The 25487-nt window shown below is 37.8% G+C and overlaps 3 protein-coding genes across 3 annotated transcripts; all 3 read right to left on the reverse strand.

Annotated features, from left to right (window-relative positions):
* Positions 1-2040: 2040 nt before the first annotated feature.
* LOC140247014 (uncharacterized) lies at positions 2041-3924 on the reverse strand. Its single transcript, XM_072326320.1, has one exon. The coding sequence runs from the start codon at positions 3922-3924 to the stop codon at positions 2041-2043; it is 1884 nt and encodes a 627-aa protein (XP_072182421.1).
* A 9925-nt stretch (positions 3925-13849) lies between these two features.
* LOC140246525 (uncharacterized) lies at positions 13850-15685 on the reverse strand. Its single transcript, XM_072325869.1, has one exon. The coding sequence runs from the start codon at positions 15683-15685 to the stop codon at positions 13850-13852; it is 1836 nt and encodes a 611-aa protein (XP_072181970.1).
* A 7598-nt stretch (positions 15686-23283) lies between these two features.
* On the reverse strand, positions 23284-25122 carry LOC140246526 (uncharacterized). The gene has a single exon (XM_072325870.1). The coding sequence runs from the start codon at positions 25120-25122 to the stop codon at positions 23284-23286; it is 1839 nt and encodes a 612-aa protein (XP_072181971.1).
* Positions 25123-25487: the final 365 nt, after the last annotated feature.

Genomic DNA, 25487 nt, shown 5'->3' on the forward strand with positions numbered 1-25487 from the left:
TTCTAAAGACACACCTAATCACACTATTCTACCAAAAATGTTTGAGATAAACTGCTAAAAAACACACTTTCCTGCCCGTTTTATGATACCAAATTTTACCATAATGTAAAAGAAGACCCGCTCTTTCAGATAATATGAAAAAGTCAAGTTCGGCTAGGTTGACCCATTTCACTTATTTTCAGTCCTCACGCAAACCAGTGTGTGCGACTTTATGTTCGTTTTGAGGTGCACAGTCACATATACATAGGGTAGAAAATGAATATGTAAGAAAAGAAGAATTATGGAATGGAAAAGGGATTGCGAGTGTGATGATATAGGAGTAGGGTGTGGTAAAGATTATCCCGTGATAGCCCGACGCTGCAAAGTCAATCTCTAAAAAAGATACACGATGTTAAAGAGTTTACTCCCGTGCAAATATTGTGGAATTAAGTTAGAGCATTGGAACTAGATACTTTGTACTTGATATTTTGGATACTTTGTACTTGATATTTTGGATAATCAGATTGCTTAATGTTACAATGACCGGCGATTGATAATAACGAAACACTAATATTGTTTTTTTGTTTTTTTTATGCAAAAAGAAACAATATTCTAGAATGCCAATGCATTGTAAATGTCCACCATTTTACAATTAATTTCTAATTGAATAAAATTCAATTCAATTCAATTCAATTCAATTCAATAGTTCATGTATTTCCTTAATCAAAAAAAGAAAATAAGAACATGATTCAAAGCGGTACAAGTTGTCAACCTGTCTTTCATCCCTCTGATAAGGACAGTTTTCATTCAAATACAATATAAAATATATGAACGAATGATGTCATAAAAAAGAAAAAATGCACTTTGTCATGGCAACAAAGAAAAAGTAAGTAAACCTAACGATGGAAAACAGTGTTCCACTAAAAAGATCAGCTTGTAAGAAACACTGGAATTATAACAACAACAACACCAATATTTGTATGTCAATGAAATGTTATTCATTTTAAATTTTCATAAGATACAGATAATGTACATAACCTCATTGATACATGATGCCGATACTATAAACAATACTTTCGTATTATTAGTTACTTATAGTGTTTCTCTTAGGCTCGAACCAGCAAGTGTGAGGGCTACTAATGAAGCAGTGATGGCTCCGACAGATGGCGCTGGAGAAGCACCTAGCGAGTCTTGTGATGACAGCAAGGCTGGTGGTAAGAAGCGAGGCATGTATGGCGTCTATTCGACGGTATTGATGGCCAAGATTGGACAATCCTATTTACACAAATGAACAACATACTTCCATCCCCGTGGGGACCAACAATGGACCCTAGCAGAACCCCGAAATTAAAGAATGTTTAAAACAAAGTGAAAAAAACTTCTTTAATACAAAACAAAAACTTCTTCAAAACATCAGATACTATGGGTGACTACAATTATCTAATTGACTTCTATGAATAAGGTACATTCAGGGGTGGTTCCATCGGGGCCAGCAACGAAAAAAGGAGGGATTTTTTTAAAAATAGAATTGATGTCCTTTTTGAGAAAACACGCTCAAATTCTCCAAAAGGAATACAAATAATATAGAATGTATTGATCACCATGCCCCCTGGAGCCCTCAAATCTGCCCCACTCCGCATGTTTTCTATGTTCATGGGTAATGTTATGCAAAAATGCCTGGAAGGTGGTCTTGGAATAATCAGGTATAAGCCCGAGACCCCCAGGTCTCTTGTTGCTGGTTTCACCCGAAGAACATCCCCTAAGCTTACCGTTGTATCATTTAGAGCATAAATGTCGCAAACAAAAGGTTGTAACTGATATTTCTCTATTTTTGGAATGTTTAACAATCCACATAAAATCTTCGACATGATTAAAGTCCTTATAAGTATATGATTGTTCATGTGAGAAGGCATGACACATGTACAGGACAATTATTACATGTAAACTTCATTCAAAGTATATTCTAGTCACGTAGAATATCACACCAAAGATTCTTCTTCTTCATCTTCTTCTTTTGGATATGCTACTGCAGTACAAAAATGTCGTCTATGACAGTCCACGTTAAATCGCATTTAATATGTAAAGTCTGTTTGGAGTGCAGAGAGCTATCTCCCCACTCTCAAACTCTTGTAGATAGTACCAACTCAATATTTCCCTTCCTATACTAAAATCAATAATGAGATTGTGCATGTGCTTCAAATCACTCGTGTATCGATCGATACTGAAGAGGCCCTTGTCGTGCTTCACCCAGGCTACAATGACCGAATCATCTCTACAAACAGCTGGGTAGGCAGACATACCCTCCTTCTTCAAGACTTTCTCCTTCTTCCCTTTACCATCAAGGCACACAACAGTCGAGTCTTGTAGAATCAGTTTTCTCATGTTGTTAAAGGAAAATAATTGCCATGGTCTACGTCCATCACACATCATACTCCTGACAGCCTTGCCACCCTGTGAGGTAAATACCATGATCTTCATGAGTTTCCTGTAACTCACGTAGATGTTATCATCTCTATCCACAGTGAGCCCACCAGACCCTCCTTCATCGATACTTATCGTCTCGAACGTGACGTCAAGCTTCTCCCACTGAGGAGTGTAGAGTAAAACCTTGTTATTTATATCGCGTACTACACTTCGACCATCAGACAGGAATCCAATTCTCCAGACGCTGACATTCTTCAGCACGGTCTGCTGTAACTTGCCATAAGGGGAGTAGAGATGGATTCCACCATTATACGATCCCAACGCCATCTTACCGCCTGGTGAACGAGAGATACAGGCCATGCAAGTTCTGCTAGGGAGGTTTACGTTTGCTTTGACATCCCAGGGAGGTGAGACGTCACCTCCCTGGACATCCCACGTATAACCTTCCAACTTTCCTAGACAAAGTTCATTAACCTTCTCGTATCTACGCAATGAAATATTCTGAGCTCGTTCTGTCACACCTCTAGGTGGTTTGTCATCAGGATCATCTCGTCCCAGAAAGCTTTTCAAGTTTTCGCACAGCGTGTCGTGTGCTATCAATGAGTTTTTCTCTAGTGGTACCTTCATACCGTTAGTTACCAGCTCTTCCATAGCGTTCATGTGACTGACTGTTCGCCGACTCTCTTCCTCCATGACTTGTAATTCCTTCTCAAATTTCTCAGACCATTGTTTCACTCGACTTTTGAGCTCTTCTCTACTGTCTGACAATAGCTGCATGTATTCCTCATACGTTGTGTCGATGTCCTCATTGAGCTTTCTAAACATAGTTGTTATTTCATTGCGTTGTGACTCTATGAACTCGATATGATTTTCAATGGTCGTTTTCTTTGATTTCACTCCCCTTTTCAACTCTTTGATATTTTCAATCAATTTTTCCTCATAGATAGCTGCCTCTTCGATATCATGTCCTGCTTTTGAGTGTTTCAACATCCCACACTTAGAGCAGACGTATTCCCGACATCCAGTGCAGAAACACTCCTCATCATCATTAGGATGTTTCTTACATTTCCGTCGCCTGTTAAGCTGAACTTTTCCCGAGAGCACCTCGCTCACGGACACCACTTCGTGGTTGAAGAACGGTTTCCAGGTAGAGTGGCTTTTCTCACAGGCTTTACACATATATTTCCCGCAGTCCTGACAGTAGCACACAGCTGGAGACTTGTCGTCCATCTCACAAACTGTGCATGTTGGACACGTGATTTTCACTTCGTCCATGAGAGAACTTAGCAGTACGTTTGTTTGTAACTTATCCACATCTCCCCTGGGTAGGGGCGTTCCTTTACTGCATATAGGGCATTTTATAGTTTCCTTGTCGGACTGAGTTTGAGACATTCGGTGAAGACAGTTTTTTTTTTTTTTGCAGAACGTGTGAGAGCATGAAAGGGATTTAAGTTGGTTGAAAAGAGTCAGACAGATAGGACACTCCAGATTCTGGCTGCTGATTTGATGAAACGTTGCCATGGTGTCTTATTGTCTAATAGCAAAAGAAATAATCAATGGAAAACTCATCTACAAACCAGCAGAAAACTTAAAATTAGCATTTACCAAATAGATGAGGCGAAAGTACGTACAAAACATGATGATAGAATGTATACATTCTTAAAACGGAACGATATGGAGAAGCACAATCTAACAGACCAATGTCAATTGTTTTTTTATTACATTTGGTGAGGAAGCTTTATTTCCGGGTTCAAATAAATTTGATTATTTTATGGTTCATTTGCGTGGAGGAGATCACATTAAAGTATTGACTGGGCCTGTCCTACAATGACATAGAAAGAAGTTAGATGTTACTCGTTGATACTCTTAAAGAAGAATTCGTAAAACAATAATGAGCTGTATTGTATTGCAATACACTCATCAAAATATATTAGGTTATTTGATTCGAGTAGGTTACGGAGGGATGACTCTTTTAATCGTGATCCTGTATATTTATATACAGAGATGACATCACCCGATGATGTTGTTTGCAAAAGTTGTCAAGTGGAAAAAGATCATAAAACTGTGAGAGAAATGAGAGATTATATAATCATATGTCAATCAATGTAGATTTCTCTGTTTGCAGTAGGCCTATTAAATGTGATAAGGTGCCCTTCAACCCATACAAAGCTAGTAACTTTATCCTGAAGAGATAGTATTATAGAAAATGTCCTTTTTATTGCATCATGAAGATACTCTTTTCCTTCGTCTTGGTAGACACGGAAGGCCGCAAGTATTTTTTCTTTTACCTCATATGTCGGGAACTGAGTTAAGCACAGAGAGAATATTTGTTTTCGAATATTCCGGTGTCAAACCGGTGCAAGAAAGAAGTGAATGACAGGAAATATATAAGTATGAATAACAGGGCCTTTCAGCCCCTGTGCGACTGAAAGCAGTCAGGTCTACAGTCACCTTTTATTCGATGTTCTTTCGTCTGAGTTTTTTGTATACATGGAGAAAGACAAACGCTCTTTCAGACAATGAGACAGATTTGACGGCCACTATTGGCTTCCTGTATACCTTTCCAACAATATAATCCTGTAACCAACCCAATCTTTATTTGAACGCTTAAAGTTATCTTGTGAGGCTTTCGATGAGATGCTTTCATTATTTGGGTGGAATCATTTTTTTTTTTTTTTTGTGTGTGTGTGTGGTTAGAATGCACCAACCTCAATTCTGGATGACTGTCTCGAAGAGGTCTGACCTTTGCCAAGTTTATTATTTCTCCAGTAATGATCCACTTAAGTGATATCTGTTAGCACAAATGTGTGATTACATTCTTAGACTTTAATTTATTTCATATTCTTATCTTTATTCTACATCATATTGTAACATGCTGATTGATATGTCAGTTTTTCTGTTTGCCTAACTTTCGATTGCATTACGAATATAAAAAGAGGTGTTGGGTGGGACTTAACATGCTCACGAAATCACAATCACGACAGAAAACTATTCACCAAACAAACAAGGGCATACAACTTTGAGCATATGCAGTGGTCATGCGTTATTTGTAAAACTACGTGTCAAGCACAATATCTATTAACACACAATGACAGACTAGGGGCACGATAGTGTATATATCGTTTCGTGATATAATGCTTACCGAGTTATCCTGTACTTCCGGATTCAATACTGCTGATTTACATATGTCTCGTTCCGAATTAAATGTAGACATAAACTTGCAATCTGTTTTTTAACCACATTCTAAATGAAAGTGCAAACACATATTAGACTGAATGTGGTCTTAATTATAACACCCACACAAAATAGATTAACTCACGAAGAGTTTGTTTTCCGACAGAGAAATGTATTACACAGCACTAACAAAAGTGGTCGGGAAAACTTCCAAAGGAAAGTCTCTATTCTTTGTGACCTGTTCGCTCTGACCCTTGATGTAAGCGGGTTTTCCCCGCATCCAAACCACTCTATGAGTGTCTACCTGAAATCACAGTGCATAATGAAAGTTCCTAGTGGACAGCGAGAATTTCGTATGACATTTAAGGAACGGTATAGTTTTGGTTGAGAATAGGATTAAGGTTTTAACTTGTTGGGTGATAATTTGAAACCAGTGGTATGAAATATAATACAGAGCATATAAACTTCTAAGAAGAATCCAAACTTTATCGATGAAAATCAGTTTGAAATGGCTGAGATATCCTAAAACTAAAAAGGTTGTAATAAAATGTAGGACCCACCTTTAATTAGCATCTCTTCTTCTTTTTTTCGATATCTTGGCCATTCCAAAACTGATTTCCATCAAATAAACCTTTTTTTTTTTCAGAAGATAAAGAAGAGTGGCCCTTATAATTTTTTATGCATTTTCATATTTCATTCGTGGTTTTGAATCAATATTTCCCAAAGTTAAAATCTGAATCCCCATGTCAACCAATAGGATAGGTCTACAGTAATTATTCCTTTCTAGTAATACTGGCCTCCTCGTAGTCTCCCCCCAACAAACATAAAAAAACAACAACAACAACAACAAACTTGTTATGGGGTGACAGGTCTTTTGTTCACACAGGATCCTCTTTCTGGAACAAGCTTCCTTTACACATTCGTTTTATCTCGATAACTTGCAATTTTCATCGTGAGAGCAACTTTCCGAAATGGTTAGCACGTTTAATAATCACGTTGTGTAATGAAAATATCTTATATCATCCATCTTATTTCTTAAAATTCTTACATTTAAGTGTCTAACCTTCAGCCCATTCTTGGGCAAGATTGTCATCCAAAAATGTCCCTCTCGACTCAGGTGTATATTAAATGGGTAGTTGTCAATGCTAGGGTAATGATAATGGTAGGGTCCTCTTGTAGAGCAGTGGCACCACGGAAAAGGCAACCCTGGTAAAGAAGGCATTATTACTTAAATCATGAATACCTAAATACTACTACTACTTCTACTAATGATAATGACGACAATAATAACATTATTATCCGTGTATGGTGGATACTACATGCAGTTCGATCATGTTTGTATCGCCTCTTCACACCGATGATTCACTGTCTAAACCTAACACTGACTTTGTCACTGATTTGATATACTCCAACCTTCAACACTATTAAGGCATATCAGGCACAGAAATAAAAAGAGCAGAACATAATTCATGTTTGTTTGCTTTTTGTGAATCTCCTGCCGGACTTACTGTGATTTTGTTTTTGTTTTTGTTTTCCTTTGTTTCAGTCGAACATCTATATAGAGACAACCTCAGCTATAAATCGTAAGCTTTTTGCTCGTCTTTCTTGTCTAAATGCAATTACAATCTCACCGTTTTTTATTCTTATGATTCGCAACATTTCTAGACGGATTCGACGCAACAAAACTTCAGAAAAAATGAACCGAGTCGATCGTCAACAGATTGGTCTCATAGAGAATAGCTCGGCCTATGTAGAGGAAACATTCACTGTTCCTTCTCAATAACAGGTAAACTTGGAAAACGTGCAATTTGTCATTGTTGTCTTTAAAGTTGATGTACTCAGTCATGCATGACATTTGTCAACACAATTAGGTATCAACGGAAATACGAAGAGTTCCCCTTTTATTATCATTTTTTTTTGATACGCACTGTACAATAAAGGAAATGGAACTGAAGAGGGAAGTGGTTACAGGCGATGACAAACACAGACACACAAACACTCGTACATGCACGCGCATAATTATTAGTCGAATAACTTGAGTTAAGATTAATTTCACCATAGATTTTATATATCGTTGGAAAAAGTCTTTTATTAGTAAAAGTCACTGTCAACATGTTCACAAAGCGGTTCCGTTGCTTGACAAGCAACGGATACATGACTGATACATGACAACCAAACAGACAACATGCAAATACACAATGTACTTCGTCAAACGGTGAACGAGCAGTAATATTAAGGAATATACTTCACAATTTGTAGCAAGATCACGCTAATTTCATTATGCACCGAAATCCAGTAAAACAAAAACAACATATTAACAGTCAATAAAAACACCAGGAATCATGCAAAATACTGGCGTTAAAAAAAAGAAGTTGTGCATACACGGGAGGTATAATACATACGCAACGAGACAATTTTAAAACAAAAACAGACCTAAAACCAACAAACTATAGAATTACAGTGGCATGCAGAACCGCTATGGAACATCTTAATGTTTGACGTAAAAGTCGTACAGAAATATATCATTTTTTTTTCTATTTTTATTCATTTTCACATATTCATAACATGGTGGCCCGTTCAAATAGGCGATCTTTCACATGACCCTGTGTTGTGGAATACAGAATATTTCAAACCTTAAAATATATCAAACAAATCAAAGTTTAGACATAAAGGTGATTATTGTAGTCATCTGATTATAGACAACTGAAAAAAGGTTCGTGGCAAATGCGTGGGAAAAATGAATATGTAGAAAAAGAAACAAATAGATGAATTATCATCGAATGGTAAAGGGATTGCGTGTGTGAAAAGAGTACCACTTGGTGTGATTATCCCTGAATACCCCAACACTGAATCCCCAACACTGCAAAGTCAGTTTAAAAAAGAATAAACAGACAAACAAACAGACAAACAAACAAACAAAAACAATGTACGATAAAAGCTGAATCCCGTGCAAATATTGTGGAATTCATTTTATTGCATTAAAGCTACACATTTTGTGCTTGATATTTTAGATAATTTGAAGTTATGCTGCGAGGGGCCTCAAAGAAAACAGAAGATTTTTGGTATTATCAACAACAACAACAATTTGAAGGGGTTTCCACACCTAGTTAGGATTGGCAATAATGATTTTAAATCGTTCTCTCCAGTCGCACAACATACTGGTGCAAGAAACATACATATTGTAAATGCAGAAGAACCAAAGATTAGCATGAACACATCATAACTACAAGTTACACAGGCAAATATGCTTATGTGATTGAAGATACATCGGGCGAATTTACGCTAAACCCTCAGCTGCTTCAGTATTTGCGGAGAGATATGAGAGAGAGAGAGAGAGAGATGGCTAAGATTTCAAGTAGTTGTATGTAACGAGGTTGCTAAATGATCAGATTTGTCAGTGTTACAGTGAGAGGGGAATGATTATACGAAACACTGAAACTGCAGTAATACAAAATAAAAAGAATACACATACTATAATGCAATTGAGTATATGAATATAAGAACGACCCAATTCTATGGAAGACCATTTCGAGTAAACTAAAAAAACCTTCATATCTTTTTTATTTGTCCAATGATATTCTATTTAACTGTGATGGGAAGGCAACATTGTATATACAAATTAGAACATATATCATTATGACAATTAACATTTATATTAATTGTGGAGAGGCCATTTTGTGTGGTGGACTTGGGTCGTTCTTTGATTCATATGCATGATATTCTGCTATAGAGATGAGAGAAGGATATGAGAGGGCGCTATTATATGAATGTAAGAATGACCCAAGTCCTTCATTCTTACATTAATATAAGATTTAACTCATTCATTTCAGGCACTTCCGGGGGTAATTAGGATTTATCATTTATACACAAGATGAGTCTATGCATAAGCTACAATTTCCCATGTCAAACTGAATTTGGCCAAAAATTGAACTTGGGTCGTTTTTATATTCAGGTCTTCAATTACTTTGTAAATATAAATATTTCATCATTAATTTCTAATTGAATTGCAAAAATACACAAGTTCTCGTTTGTCTTGATTAATATTTATTACAATAATCTTTTCACAAGGGCTCGACACTAACCTGTTTCTATGGTGACCCATTAGGGCCACTAAAATCTTTAAACCTGAAATTCTGGTGGCCGGAAAGAGATATGTAATGACCCAAGATAAAAACAACCATAAAAATCCTTTTTGTATTTTCTTTACCCGATCGGGCCATCAAAGGATAACCTTTATATGCCACCGATATTATATAAAATGTCGAGCCATATATAGTAGCTGTTTCTCATCATTCGAAGTGTGTTGTACAGGAATATACTACAGGATATAAATGAAATGAATATGAATGAAAAGTAAACGCTTTTTACCACCAACACTACGCATCTTCTCTAAATGTCAGAATAATAATAGACAGTGTGTAATGATACTTTGATAACATCATCAAAGCATTCCAAAAGATGTCCATCAATAAGTTTGAAGCCAGCGAAATATTCTATTTTTTTATCAGCTATGAAAACTCAGTGATTGCTTTGGTGAAGTATAGTCGCACCAAGCAGGTCAGGTTATACGATAAAATGATACGACATTAACAAACCTATTTCTAATGCTTTGCTATGAATAAACACACCAAGGCAATCAGGTTACTTCGATATACTCTGAGTCTTTTTCATACACATGTACACGTTCTTGTTCACCCTATTTGGTATATCCCAATAACAGAGATGCGGCACTTCAAATCTCCTCTGTTTCAACAAAGTGACGTCAGTGGTTTGATACACGACACTGTTTCACTCCAAAATTTACCAAAAAGAAATATAATAAGCTATTACAGACATCAGATAGTACAAAACATAATCACATACAAATTTGAATAAAACCGAAAATGACGAGAGAGAGAGAGAGAGAGAGAGAGCATGAGAGGGAGAGAGAGAGGGAGGGAGAGAGTGAGGAAAAGGCTGATAAAGGTTTTGAGAAATGAAAAGGGAAAAAGAAAAGGTGCATGAGTCACAAATCAAAGTTTGTTAGGTGATATCCTGTTTGACAAATTTCATCCAAAATCTACAGGTTCACCCACGCAGTATTAATTTTAAGTCTTGTTTTGTGCAAAGTAATACATGTATTTCATATTTTCCTACTCATAACAACAGCATATGTGTTTTAAAATGGAGAATTGATATGGCCTCTGTTCCCTGGCTGATCACAGGGCTACGTGTTTCCACACACTTTGTGGAGTGTCCGGATACATTATGAATTAGTAGGCCCTATGTCAATACTGAGACATAATACTGTATTACTGTTTATTCTCTTGTTTTATACAGATGAGATGTCAATTTCTGGGTTCATGAATGCCGATATACTTACACTAAGTCTATCAAACATGGATTAATATTGTGATAAAGTGTTGAGCAGTCAGCTGAAAGAATAACTTGACTTGTTTACCACAACAATGATAAATATGCATTAGGCCAGATTCATTACTATGGTCTGTCATTTCTTTTTTTCTTCGGTTTCGATTTTTTTCATACTGTCCCTTGAACCTGGAAATCAATCGTTAAAGTATAATTTTCTGTATGTCATCACATTTTTTTTTTTTTTTTTTAATGGGGGAGGGGGGGGGGGAGCTTCAAGGTATATTAACAATTATTGAAATGTTGCATTTTTGGTCCACGTATAAAATTGAAGTTTATGTACCAAGTCATCAAACGTACTTTTTTTTCTTTATCTCTCTCTCACTACACTGCTTTTACTGTATTGCTTTCCAGTCACGTTATTATTTCATGATTTTAATATATGTGACCTTGCACCACAAAACAAACAAAAAGTCGCCAGGCATCAAATTTCAGTCAAGAGCATATTCCGAAAGAGCAGATTTTAAGCTTTAAAATAATGTATATCTCAAATCAAATGTAAATCTAAATCAAATCTAAATCAAATCTAAATATTGGAAAGAAAGCATACACTCAGGAAAAGTGTGAACTGAGAAAGGAGGCTCTGAAGTACAGTGTCTATTCAAGCGCTTAATCTTTTTACCAAGCCGTGCTGGCTGTGCGATGAATGGGGCAAAAAATAGGATGTAAACGATTACTGGAGTAACAAGAATGAAGGGATGATCAGATCAAATTGAAATTGAGCATGCCTTATTAACACACTCTGTCCTTAACTAATGCCGAATTTAAAAGCAGTAGCATTATCTTTTGAAAAGTTTTAGGAGTTCAAAGTGAAGAGTTTGTACATCAAGGTTTTTAAGAAATGAAAAGAGGACTCTAAAGGGCACACTAAATCACACTATTCTGCCAAAAATGTTCGAGAGAAACTGTTAGAAAACATACTTGCCTGCCCATTTTATGATCCTAAATTTTATCATAATGTGCAAAAAACTTACTCTTCCAGAAAGGATGGAAAAGTCAAGATGGGCTCGGTTGACCCATTTCACGTATTTTTAGTCCTCACACAAAATCAGTGTGTGCGACTTTTTGTTCGGTTTGTGGTGCACGGTCACATAAAAAGTGGAAAATGCCCTGGACCTTTTCATTTCACTCCTGGACCTTCAGTGACAGTTTCTCAGCGTTATTAAATGTAATAACGTAAACACAATGAAACAATTCTTTTCATTTGGAAGCAGGAAAATATCTGTCACCGCCGTCAATACCATTTCACTCCATGATATAACGCATCACTGCATTGTAATGCATATAAAATATATCATCAACAGAAAACTAAAAAGTACATCTCCAACAATGCTTACTGTAAGAACCTAAAATAACGACACAATCAACTATTCATGGATCACAAGTATTCAATAGGCATTGCCACTTCAAAAGATGTTTTTTACCTATATAAACTTACATACATACCTTCAACGTATAGCATTGGATATATAGGCCCTACCTATTCCTGATAGTCACCGTAGACCCACGCTGCAGGGGGTGGAGAGACAAAATCCCCAAATAACGAAATCTTCACAAATCTTCTCTCAAACCTTAGAGCCACGAGTGAGTAGACTTGTGACTGTAGTAAGAGGGTGATATGTTATGTTAACGGCAAATCTGGGGGTGGGCGTCAAAGTATAGCCAAAACTTCGCAGGTGCTATCGCTTTATATTGTACAAGGATAATAATATTCAGGCAAAAGGTCATCATTCCACGTGCACTTGGGGGCAGAGAGGGGCACAATGTCCAGGGAGTGGGGGTAGTGGGGGGATGGGAAGAGGAAGCTCCAAAAATTACTTTTCTCTAGAACCAGAAGTTATAAGCTGAGTTAGTACTATGAATAAGTAGGTTGGTGACTGCAGTTTAAAGCTAGTTCATAGCAGAGGGATGGAGGGGGGGGGGGGTGGACAAATTCTTCCTTAGGCCTTTATTTCATTTTCATCTTCTCCTTGGATACACATGTCAACTTTGTCAACAAACTTTACAGGCATTGTCACTTATTTTATTGGGTTACAGAAGATGCATTTGTACAAAATAGAATGATGAGCACCATGCTCTTACCCCAATGGGGACTTCTAGGGGACCCCAGTACTCCCAAATTAGAGAATCTAGAAAAAAAAGCTTCCTTAAAATCTGAGATGCTGTGAATAATACATTAGTGACTGCACTTTATACTAGGTTTTAGTGGATTCAGGGGGGGGGGGGCAACGGGTCAGAGAACACATTTGTGGCTAGTGTTTTGAGTAATTGAGTCTGTATTGAAAATGCACGGTCATTCTATTTTGTAAAGAAAATATGAATGACTATACAAATGCACACTCTACCGTGTAACCCCCTGGAGCCCTCAAAGCTGCCCCCCCCCCCAAGTTTCCATAATTATGTTCTTTGGAAATATTCTGCAAGAATGTCTGGAAGGTGAACTTCCAATACTCAGACTAGCGCTAGACCCCCAGGTCTCTTGTTGGTAATTAAAGTGTTTATTCCCCCAAAGCTTAGTGTTGTGTCATTTACAGCGCTAATATCGCAACTAAAAGAAGACCAAAAAAAAAACAAAAACAAAAAACAAAAACAAAAAACAAAAAACAAACAAACCGTCGTGACTGGCCTTTTTATTTTTGGAGTGGTCAATCCTCCACAGGAAACCTTAACTTTACGACATGATTATTAAGGTCTTTTTAAAGAGTAAGAACATTCACTTGAGTAAGCGTGGCACATGTTCAGCCCATTTCTACGAGTTAACTTCAGTCAAAGCGTATGGTATTCACTTAGCATATTGCACTGAATATCCCGTCTGTTTTCTGACATGCTACTGCCGAGCAAATGTGGTCTATAACAGCTAACTTTAAATGAATATATAAAGTCTTTGTGGAGTACAGAGAGCTATCTCACCACTCTCAAACTCTTGTAGGTTGTACCAAAATCTTCCTGATGTTTTTATTTGGAAATCACTAATGAGGCTGTGCACGTGCTCCAAATTTCTCGTGTATCGATCGATACTGACAAGACCCTCCTCGTGTTTCACCCAGGCTACAATGACCGAATCATCTCGACAAACAGCTGGGTAGGCATAAATATCCTTCTCCATCAAGACATTCTGCTTCTCCCCCTTACCATCAAGGCTGACGACAGCTAATCCATGTGTCAGTATCAGATTCCCTGTGTTGTGAAAGCAGAATAATTGCAGGGGTGTGTATCCATAACACATCATACTTCTTACAGCCTTACCACCCTGTGGCGTAAATACCTGGATCTTCTTGAGTTCCCTATAACCCACGTAGATATCATCATCTTTATCAACAGTGAGACCACCAGACCCTCCTACAAGGCTACTCATCGTCTCGAACGTGACGTCAAGCCTCTCCCATTGTGGAGTGTAGAGTGACACCTTGTTATTCATATCGCGTGCTACACTTCGGCCATCAGACAGGAATCCAATTCTCATGACTCCGACATCCTTCAGCACGGTCTGCTGTAACGTGCCATCAGGGGAGAAGAGATGGATTCCACCATTATACGATCCCACCGCCATCTTTCCGCCTGGTGCACGAGCGATACATTCCATGCGACATTTGCTAGGGAGCTCTACATCTGCTTTGACTCCCCAGGTGTAACCTTTCAACTGTCCAAGACAAAGTTCATTAAACGTCTCGTGTCTACGGAATGAAATCTGAGCTCGTTCCGTCACACCTCTCGGTGATCGGTCGTCAGGATCATCTTGTCCCAGAAAGCTCTTCAAGTTTTCGCAAAGCGTGTCGTGTGCAAACAAGGCGTCTTTTTCCAGCGGAACCTTCATACCGTTAGATACCAGCTCTTCCATAGCGTTCATTTGCCGTAATGCTCGTCGACTCTCTTCCTCCATGACTTGTAATTCCTTCCCGAATTTTTCAGACCAATGTTTCACTTGACTTTTTAGGGCTTTTCTTCTGTCTGACAATAGCTGCATGTATTCCTCGTACGTCTTGTCGATGTCTTCATTGAGCTTTCTCAACATGATTGTTATTTTATTGCGTTGTGTGTCTATGAACTTGATATGATTTTGAATAGTTGTTTTCTTTGATTGTGTTTTTCTATTCAACTCCTTGATATTTTGCATTACCTTTTCCTCATGGATAGCTGCCTCTTCGATATCATGTCCTGCTTTTGAGTGTCTCAACATCCCACACTTACAGCAGACGTACTCGCGACATCCAGTACAGAAACACTCCTCATCATCATAAGGATGTTTCTTACATTTCCTTCGCCTCTTAAGCGGAACTTTTCCCGAGAGCACCTCGCTAATGGGCACCACCTCGTGGTTTGAGACCGGTTTCCAGAGAGAGTGGCCGTTCTCACACGATTTACACATATATTTCCCACAGTCGGGACAGTAGCACACAGCTGGCGACTTGTCGTCCATCTCACAAACTGTGCATGTTGGACTCTGGATTTTCACTTCGTCCACGAGAGAACTCAGCGGTATGTTGGTTTGCAACTTATCCACATCTCCACTGGGCAGGGACGTTCCTTTCCTGCATATAGGGCATGTTATAGTTTTCTTGTCGGACTGAGTTTGGGATATTAGTGGAAGACAGTCTTTGCAGAACGTGTGAGAGCATGTCAGTGATTTAGGTTGGTTGAAAAGAGTCAGACAGATAGAACACTCCAGATTCTGGCTGATGATCTGATGAAACGTTGCCATGGTGTCTATCTGCCAATAGCAAAACAAAAACACAAAGTGGTAAAAACATCGATAAGTACCATAAAAAATGAGTTTAGCGTTTACCACATAGAAGAGGCGAAAGTTCGTGCGAAACATGTTGTTAGAATGTACGCATTCTTAAAACCGAACGTAATAATGAGGCACGATCTAACAGACCAATATGAATGCTTTGTTTTTTATTAGTATTTTTGACGAGGATGCTTTTTTTTCGGTTTCAAAGAAACTTCATTATTTAGGATGGTTCATTTGAGTGGAGGAGATCACATTAACGTATTGAGTGGTCCCGTTCTACGATGACATACAGGTGATGTAGAATGAATAATTTTGTCCGTCATCTCTCGACACTCTCATCGAGTTTCGAATATCATAAAAATATGAATAGCCACCCCTCTCTTTCATTTCGGTTGCTAAAGAAATAAAGAGAAATTGATTAAGTAGGACACAGTAAAATCATTACAAAGAAGAGTCCTAAAGAGGTCAGACATTATTATTTCAAATTTCATTTCATTTCATTTCATTTATTTCCACTTTCGTAATTTGTTTACAAAGTTATATACGCATGTCATGAAATCCCCTAACTTACCATCTCTTTGCACAAATAGTTGGACATTGATTTATTTGAAGTGGAGAAAACGATTACTATTTAGTTTTATTGTCATGCAGCATATTTGTTACATTCTTATTGATATGTCGGTTTTTCTGTTTTGCATAGTGTCAACTCTATTACAAATATAGATACAGTATATTTCGTTTGACTAATCATGTTTACCTCAAATCACCGAAATCATAACAGAAAAAAAAAGAATATCTGCCAGACAAACAAAAAGACTGAATTATCCAGTTATCATACATTATCTGTAAAACTCTACTTGTGAGGCACAATCTTTAGGTAGATATACGAGTATGAATTGTATGCTTACCAAACATGCCTCACTCCCGAGTTCAATACTGCTGATTTAGTTCTGCCTCCGAAGTACCATACACGAGCTTACGATCTGATGTCTAATCTGTGCCTTTTGGAAGATCCTCTCACATATGAGATTGAATGTGGTCTTACTTTTAGACCCAACTTAAATATACTCGTGAACAGTTTGTTATTTTCGACAGAGGGAGGGATTACACAGCGCTCACAAAATGGCCGAGCAGTTTCAGAGGGATGTCTGTATTTTTCGTGACCTTTTACTCTCACCATTATATTTATAGAAACTGGTTTTCCCCATGCACATGTCAAACACTCTAGTGTGTACAATACTATGCCTAATTGAAATCACAGCGAAATCATGAACGTTCAACTTGCACATTGAGCCGTTCGTACATGATTTTGATATTCTGTCTTTCAGTGAACTGAGGGTATACTTTTAGCGTATCACCATCAGACTTGTAATGGATTTCAATCTATGCTTCGACGGAAAATGACGCTGATCACCGAGTCTCATGAGTAGTCAACCCTAAATGTAAACTGCCTCCGCCTCGTAAATATTACACATTGACCCACTAGGCAGGGTGATACCTCATGTCAGTTGAAATAGAAATGACGAAATAGTGCCTATTAAAGTCTTAGACTTCTGATGTGAACTGGTACTGGCTTAGAGCATTTCCATCGCCTTTTTTTTGCGTGTAAATGACACATGCATGCATGTCACTGTGTGTGCAAAGACTTTGATAAATATTGTCTATAGGGGTTTCATGCTTGGACAACCATACCTGAAACATTCATATTTTTATACGATTTTATTATTTTATTTTCTTCGACTAACAATGCCCTTTTAGTTTTGACAATCTGGCGAGAATATGCGTAAAAATAGCGCTGAAAAGATGTCCTCTAACAATTAGGATAGACGGGGATCGTTTTGATTAATATTTTGATACATCAATGTATTATTTATTTATTTGCATTAAACATCTCCATTTACTAATGGAAAGATCATTATTTTGTGCGAAAAACAATTTATTATAATAAAGAAAAGGGAAGAGTCGAGGGCTTACAGTCGATCACACACACATAAATACACACATACATACACACATACATCCATACATGACAGCTTCACCATAAACGGCTGACATCGTGCAAACAAGTCTCTCATCAGTAAGAGTTACTATCCACACATTAACAAGGAGTTTCCATTACTTGACATATCGTACACTGATAGCAACAGCCTCCAGACAGCACGCATATACACAATGAAGGCCTATTTCGTCGAACGGTGAACGAGCAATGGTTTCCTGCTGTAAGAAGCTGACTTTAATTCCATACATGCACTTACACCAATCAACACGAAAACGGCAATCAAATAGAAAAACAAGTCAATTAAGACACCACGAAGCTTGCAAAGTACAGGCGTAGAACAAGAATCATGACATTGTGTACACTGGAAGTATACATACCCAACGAACTGTGCAAAGAAACAATATGTCCGGAAAAAAAACAAACAAACAGAAACTATAGAATTGTAACGGCATGCACGACTGGAATGGAAGGTCTTAACCTGAAAATGGCGTTAAAGTTGCACAGAAATGTATGTTCATTTTATATATATATATATATATATATATATATATATATATATATATTCAACAGATTATTTGAAAACATGGTGGCCCGTTCAATTACGTGGTCTTCTATGGGGCCCTGTGTTGTAAAATATAAAATATTTCGAACCTTCAAATCTTTGAAAAGATACACGATATCACTGTATTATCAGAGATTGCTCCCGTGCAAATATTATGGAATTCAGTTGTACTTAAGCTAGATATTTTGTACATGATATTTCCGTTAAATTTAAGCTATGCTGCGATGGGCGTCATAGAAGACACAACATTATTGTTATAAACCAACAACAACAAAACAACAACAGCAGCAGGAGCAGCAACACCACCACCACCACCACCACCACCACCACAACAACAACAGCAACAACAACAACAACAGCAGCAGCAACGGGTTAACGTGTAGTTAGGATTGACAATTATGAGTTTAAAGCGTTCTGTCCAGTGACACAACAGTTGCTGCTATAAACGAGATTTAGTGACAAAGTTTTCCAGATATATTGTTGACTGAGTGAACTTGCTACCACAAACAAAACAAAATCACAGGGAAGTAGCAATTGTAAAATAGCACGTGATTGCTAACATACAACAACAACAACAACAACAACAACAAACATTCAAATTGTAAATGCAGCAGAACCAAAATTAGAGTAACATGAACACACAATAATTACAAGTTATACAGGAAAATATGCTTCATGTAATTAAAGATACATCGGGTGAATTTGCGCTGAACCCTTAACTGATTCTGTACTTGCAGAGAGAGAGGAGGAGGAGGAGGAGGAGAGAGAGAAAGAGAGAGAGAGGGAGGGAGAGAGAGAAATGGAGAGAGGGCAAATGAAAAAAAAAGGCATGTAATGATCTACATGTAACGGGGTGGATGAATAATCAGATTTCTAAATGTTTATACAATGAATGTGATTGATTACAACAGAACATTGCAATTGGAGTCGGTTGCGCACAGACAATACACTAGAATGCAAATGTACTGTAAATATCAATAATCTTATCATTAATTTTCAATCGAATAGCAGGTATACTGAAGTTCTCGTTTGTCTTGATTAATCACAATAATCTTTTCACAAGGGCTCGACGCAAAACGTTTTTCTTTGGTAACCCGCTCGGGTCACTAAAATCTTTACATCTGAAATTTGGGTGGCGCGAAAGAGATATGCATTGGCCAGAAATAAAAGCAAATATTCATTTCATTTACGACGAAAGTATGCAATTTCATATATACCAAGTAAAGTACAATGTAGCTTTTGTAAATTCAAATGAGATTTAAATGAAAAAGTCAAGTCTATTACGATACTGTTCAACCCACACAACTCGATGAGTGTATCGACTGTGTAAATAATACATAGGTGTTACAAAAACATTTCACACTTTTGATCCGTAAAGGGGAAATCCCGTCCAAAGACATGAGTTTGTCTGATAAGAAAATATAAGATATTACGAGTTCAACGGTATAAGTTTGATCGAAATTGGATGAAATATAAGGAAGTTATGACACTTTGAAGTTTAGCTTCTTTTTTTTTTTTGGGGGGGGGGGGGCGTTAAATTCCCTCGCAACTTACCACATAGTTTGTACGTAAAATTTTGTAATTCCCTGTTTTCATTCAAACGTAACAAGGCCCGAGGATCAACTCCTCATATATCTAACTGATCACTATTTTGAAGTTATTCAGGCAGGAATATCACCATTTTTCAGACTTCAAAGACAGAAAATTTTTCTTCATTTTTTATACACAATCAACGCAAAATTGTGAGGGTATAACATGGTAGGCTCAATCCTTTGCATATTCATACCAACTGTGCAAGAACTGTTTTTGAGAAATTATCAAACTGTCATAACTTCCTCATTTTTCACCGGATTTAAGTCAAATTTTTAGTGTTGAACTCGCATGATTTAACTCCTTTTAATCAGACTAACTTATATTTGGACTGGATTTCTTCTTGAATAGTTCGAAAACTGTACATCAGATAATATTTTCATTGATATGAGTAAATAGCTTAATAGAGTGCAATTTAGTTTGAGGCAATTGAGTATATGAATATAAGAACGACCCAAGTCCATGGAAGACCATTTCGAGTAAACTGAAAAAAAAAACTTTATATCTTTTTTATTTGTCCAATAATATTCTATTTAACTGTGATGGGAAGACAACATTGTATATACAAATTAAAACATATATTATTATGACAATTAACATTTACATCAATTGTGGAGAGGCCATTTTGTGTGGTGGACTTGGGTCGTTCTTTGATTCATATGGACTTGGGTCGTTCTTTGATTCATATACATGATATTCCGCTATAGAGATGAGAGAAGGATGAGAGAGGGCGCTATTATATGAATGTAAGAATGACCCAAGTCCTTCATTCTTACATTAACTTAAGATTTAAGTCATTCATTTCAGGCACTTCCGGGGGTATAGGATTTATCATTTATACACAAGATGAGTCCTTGCATAAGCTACAATTTCCCATGTTAAACTGAATTTGGCCAAAAATTGGACTTGGGTCGTTCTTATATTCAGGTTATCAATTTTAGTATGAAACGCACATATAAATTACAAAAAATCATAATTGATTCTAAAGTTAAGTTCCAGATTTGGGTCAAATTTTGACCCTCTGAAGTTCCTACAAAACTGAATCTTACACAAGGATCGAGCAATGACGTGTATTTCAGTGTGTGCTTATTATGACTTTGAACAATAGACGAAATACGATGAATACCACTTTTTTTCAGAACTCTTTCGACTAGACCTATGGACTCTTGCTCCAAGGCATATAAATGCTTTAGTAATAATTCATGATGGATTGCCCTGAGCACTGCTAGTCTGAATTCATGGTAAGGGTGAAATGCATGCACATGATAAAATAGGCACATGTTTGCATGTGTTTGCAGACACTTCATCTAGGATGAAAAAGAATAGCTGTGATAGTGGGATTTCTCATGAATATGTAACAGAGCATTCAAACCTTTGCCATTGTTCAAGACCATTGTCTACAACAATAGGTGTTAACCACATACCCCCGTACACACCAATTGACCCCTGTGCAAAATTAAAGTTTTTTTTACAGATGGTTGAAAGCAGAGCAAAATCTGAGCCTTAACCTTGAAAATTATTTTTGAATGTAATGATACTGATTTAATTATTATTTCTAATTTTTCTAATTTATAATACCTCCAACTCAACAAAATTTTACCCTATTCAGCTATTGCTCATGTCAATGCCAGTGTTATCTGCTATATAGGTAACACTTAGTACTAGTAGGTGAGTACACACAGACTAATACGCGCTGTGCAGAAGTCGCCGTGCTTCGAACTGGTCTTGCTAATACACAGGGAGAGTTCGTAGGATTTGTGTGGCGTAGCGCTGGTCACGTTACGCCTGGGAGAAGATTCACCTTGCGAGCGTTTTAACAGACACCATCACGGTGTAGCCTCCGATGGTTCGCCCAAGGGTACTCCGAGGCTACCCTGCGGCTACCCCGAGGCCGTCCATTGTGTTGCGTCTTAACAGACACAGGGGAGGATTGTTCACCCGAGGCTACCCAGAGGCTACCCTGCATTTTTAAAGACTTTGCCAGAGGCTACCCCGCGGCTATCTCGAGCCTGTCCACTGTGTTGCGTCTTAGCAGACATTATCTTCGCAGGGGAAGATTCTTTACCCGAGGCTACCCTGCGTTTTGTGGCCTGTTATGACGGGGTAAAAGTAGCTACCTTTTAGATTTGATGTCATTAATGCACGCCCAAATTTTCCTAAAGAAATGTACACCAAACCCCATGGAGCCCTCAAAACTGCCCCACCCTATTTGTTATTGTGTGTGTGTGTGTGTGTGTGTGTGTGTGTGTGTGTGAAGAATGCCTGGAATATGAACTGGCAATCCTCAGGTGAGCGCTAGATGCCAAGGTCTCTTGTTTCGGATGTCATCAGAAGATCATCTGCCAAACTTATGCTGATGAATGATTTTATAGAACACTAATTTCGCAACAAAAAAGAAGTTGTAACTGGTATTGTTGGAATAGTCACTCATCCAAAGAAAACCTTAACTTTTCGACATGACTATTTAAGGTCCTTAAAGCTAAGTGTACGAAAATTCCCGTGAGTATGCAGGGAGTAGCACATGACTATGTAGCCCATTCCTACGACCCTCGTGTAAACTTCATTCAAATGTATGATCCAGTTCTGAGTTCCACTCATTGCGCATGAGCGCATGGGCAGAAAAAAAAGGCCATTCGTACCAACAGGTATGTTGGGTTTAAAATTAACTGGAATAAGCAATGATGATGTAATGATTATTAGTGTAATCCTCCTCCTGCATACTACTGCTGCTCCTACTGATGATAATGATGATGATGATGATAATGATGATGATAATAATAATAATAATAATAATAATAGTAATAACAATAACAATAATAAGAAGTAACACTTATATAGCGGTTGATACAGACTTTCTAAGCGCATTGATAAGGAAAACATATTTAATTATCAAAATAAAGCAATGCTAGTGCATATACTGCAAAAAAAAAAAATAGGATCAAGTAGATAGATAAGTTTTCAGACATAATTTAAATTTATCCACACTTCGTATATGGCGTTTGTTGTCATTCTTATAAATGCATTTATAAAGATTACATGAATATGCTGCTTGCCAACACATCAACCTGACAGCAAAAGATATATTTGACAATATAGCAATAGAAAAATATTGTTAATACATTTAAAGCACAATGATGAAATGGATGTTTTCCCGAGTGTTAACATAGGGATCATTCTAGTGAGTTGATCTACGCAAGCTCATTTCTTGTTCGAACCGTATTGACAGACCCCAAATTGTTACGTAAACCTTATGCATCATATCGCTCTGAAAAAGAGTGAAGTGCCCCTAACCGAGCAAGGAAGTGAGTAACTACGGAACTGGCTTATTGTATTCGCTTTAAGCATCACATCAAAGAATCCACTGTTGTTGTATTTTTCCTGACATGTTTTCTATTGAAGAAATGTCGTCTAAATTTAATCAAATATGTAAAGCCTATCTAGGGTGCAGAAAGCTATCTCACCCCTGTCAAACTCTTGTAGATAGTACCAATTTCTTACTGGTTTTTGTATTTGGAAATCAGTGATGAGGCTGTGCGTGTGCTCTAAATCTCTCGTGTATCGATCGATACTGACAAGACACTCCTCGTGTTTCACCCAGGCTACAATAACTGAATCATCTCGACAAACAGCTGGGTAGGCAGACATACACTCTTTCTTCAAGACTTTTTGCTTCTTCTCCCTACCATCAAGACACACCACAACTGAGTCACATAGTATCAGTTGTCTAGTGGTGTGAAAGGAGAATAATTGCAGGGGTGTATATCCATCACACTTCTTGTATTTGGCGGCCTTACCACCCTGTGGGGTAAATACCAGGATCTTTTTAAGATTCCTATAACCCACGAGGATATTTTCATCTCTATCAATAGCCAGACCACCAGATCCCCCTTCATCATGACTCATCGTCTCGAACGTGACGTCAAGCTTCTCCCATTGTGGAGTGTAGAGTGACACCTTGCCAGTTGTATCGCGTACTACACTTCGGCCATTAGACATGAATCCAGTTTTACTGACATTGACGTGCTTTAGCACCGTCTGCTGTAATTCGCCATGAGGAGAGTAGAGATGGATTCCGCCTTTAGAAGATCCCACGGCCATCTTACCGTCTGGGGCACGAGCAATACCGGCCATGCTATTTTGACGAGGGAGCCCTACGTCTGCTTTGACATCCCAGCACATATAACTCTCCAGCTCTCCAAGACAAAGTTCATTACCCTCTTCGTATCTACGGAATACATATTTCTGAGCTCGTTCTGTCACACCTCTTGGTAACTGGTCATCAGGTTCATCTTGTCCCAGAAAGCTCTTCAAGTTCTCACAAAGCGTTTCGTGTGCAAACAAAGCCTCTTTCTCCAGAGGTACCTTCATGCCGTTAGTTACCAGCTCTTCCATAGCATTCATGTGACTGTTTGTTTGCCGACTCTCTTCCTCCATGACTTGTAATTCCTTCTCGAATTTCTCAGACCAATGTTTCACTTGACTTTTCAGCTCTTCTCTTCTGGCTGACAATAGCTGCATGTATTCCTCGTACGTCTTGTCGATGTCATCATTGAGTTTTCTTATCATAATTGCTATTTCATTGCGCTGTGTCTCTATGAACTGGATATGATTTTCAATAGATGTCTTCTTCGATTTTACTTTTTTATTCAACTCCTTGATATTTTCCATTATTTTTTCCTCATGGATAGCTGCCTCTTCAATCTGATGTCCTGCCTGTAAGTGTCTTGACATCCCGCATCTTAGGCAGACATATTCTTGACAATCTTTACAAAAATACTCTTCATCATCGTTGGGATGTTCCTTACATTTCCGTCGCCTCTTAAGCGGAACTTTTTCCGAGAGCACCTCGCTCACGGGAACCACTTTGTGGTTGGAGAACGGTTTCCAGCTAGAGTGGCCGTTTTCACACGATTTACACATATATTTCCCACAGTCCTGACAGTAGGACAAAGCTGGCAGCTTTTCGTCTATCTCACAAACTGTGCATGTTAGGCTCTTATTTTTCACTTCGTCCACAAGAGAACTCAGCGGTATGTTTGTTTGTAAGTTCTCTACATCTCCACTGGGAAGAGACATTCCTTTCCTGCATACCGGGCATTTTAGAGTTTGTTGGTGGGGCTGAGTTTGCAAGACACGTTGAAGGCATTTTTTGCAGAACGTGTGAGAGCATGTCAGTGATTTAGGTTGGTTGAAAAAAGTCAGACAAATAGGGCACTCTAGATTCTGGCTGCTGATTTGATGAAACGTTGCCATTGTGAATGTCTGTTGAATAGCAAAAAACAAAAACAAAAACAAAAACGTAAAAACACATTGTTAAACTCAAAAATAATTAAGGTAAAACTAAACCGAAATATGATATTGCCTTTGCCAAATAAAAACGCGAGGTCAATGCAGAGCATGATGTTAGATTGCGTGTTAGTATGCATTGTTCAAACCGATAAACGAAGCACAATTGAACATTAACATTTCACATTTAATTTAGGTGTGAAAATCCTTTATCATGTTTACTGAAGATTTTTTATTCCTGGGCTCTGGAAATCTGATTTATAGTGTTTCATTCCAGTGGAGCACATCATACTGACATTTAAAGTGAGCTTGTTATAGAATGGGGCTACAAA

Source organism: Diadema setosum, chromosome 3 (assembly GCF_964275005.1).
Source record: "Diadema setosum chromosome 3, eeDiaSeto1, whole genome shotgun sequence".
In the NCBI taxonomy this organism is placed as follows: domain Eukaryota; kingdom Metazoa; phylum Echinodermata; class Echinoidea; order Diadematoida; family Diadematidae; genus Diadema; species Diadema setosum.

Excerpts from the sequence above, each read along its gene's own strand:
- LOC140247014 (XM_072326320.1), bottom strand. The coding sequence starts at position 3,924 with ATGGCAACGTTTCATCAAATCAGCAGCCAGAATCTGGAGTGTCCTATC.
- LOC140246525 (XM_072325869.1), bottom strand. The coding sequence starts at position 15,685 with ATGGCAACGTTTCATCAGATCATCAGCCAGAATCTGGAGTGTTCTATC.
- LOC140246526 (XM_072325870.1), bottom strand. The coding sequence starts at position 25,122 with ATGGCAACGTTTCATCAAATCAGCAGCCAGAATCTAGAGTGCCCTATT.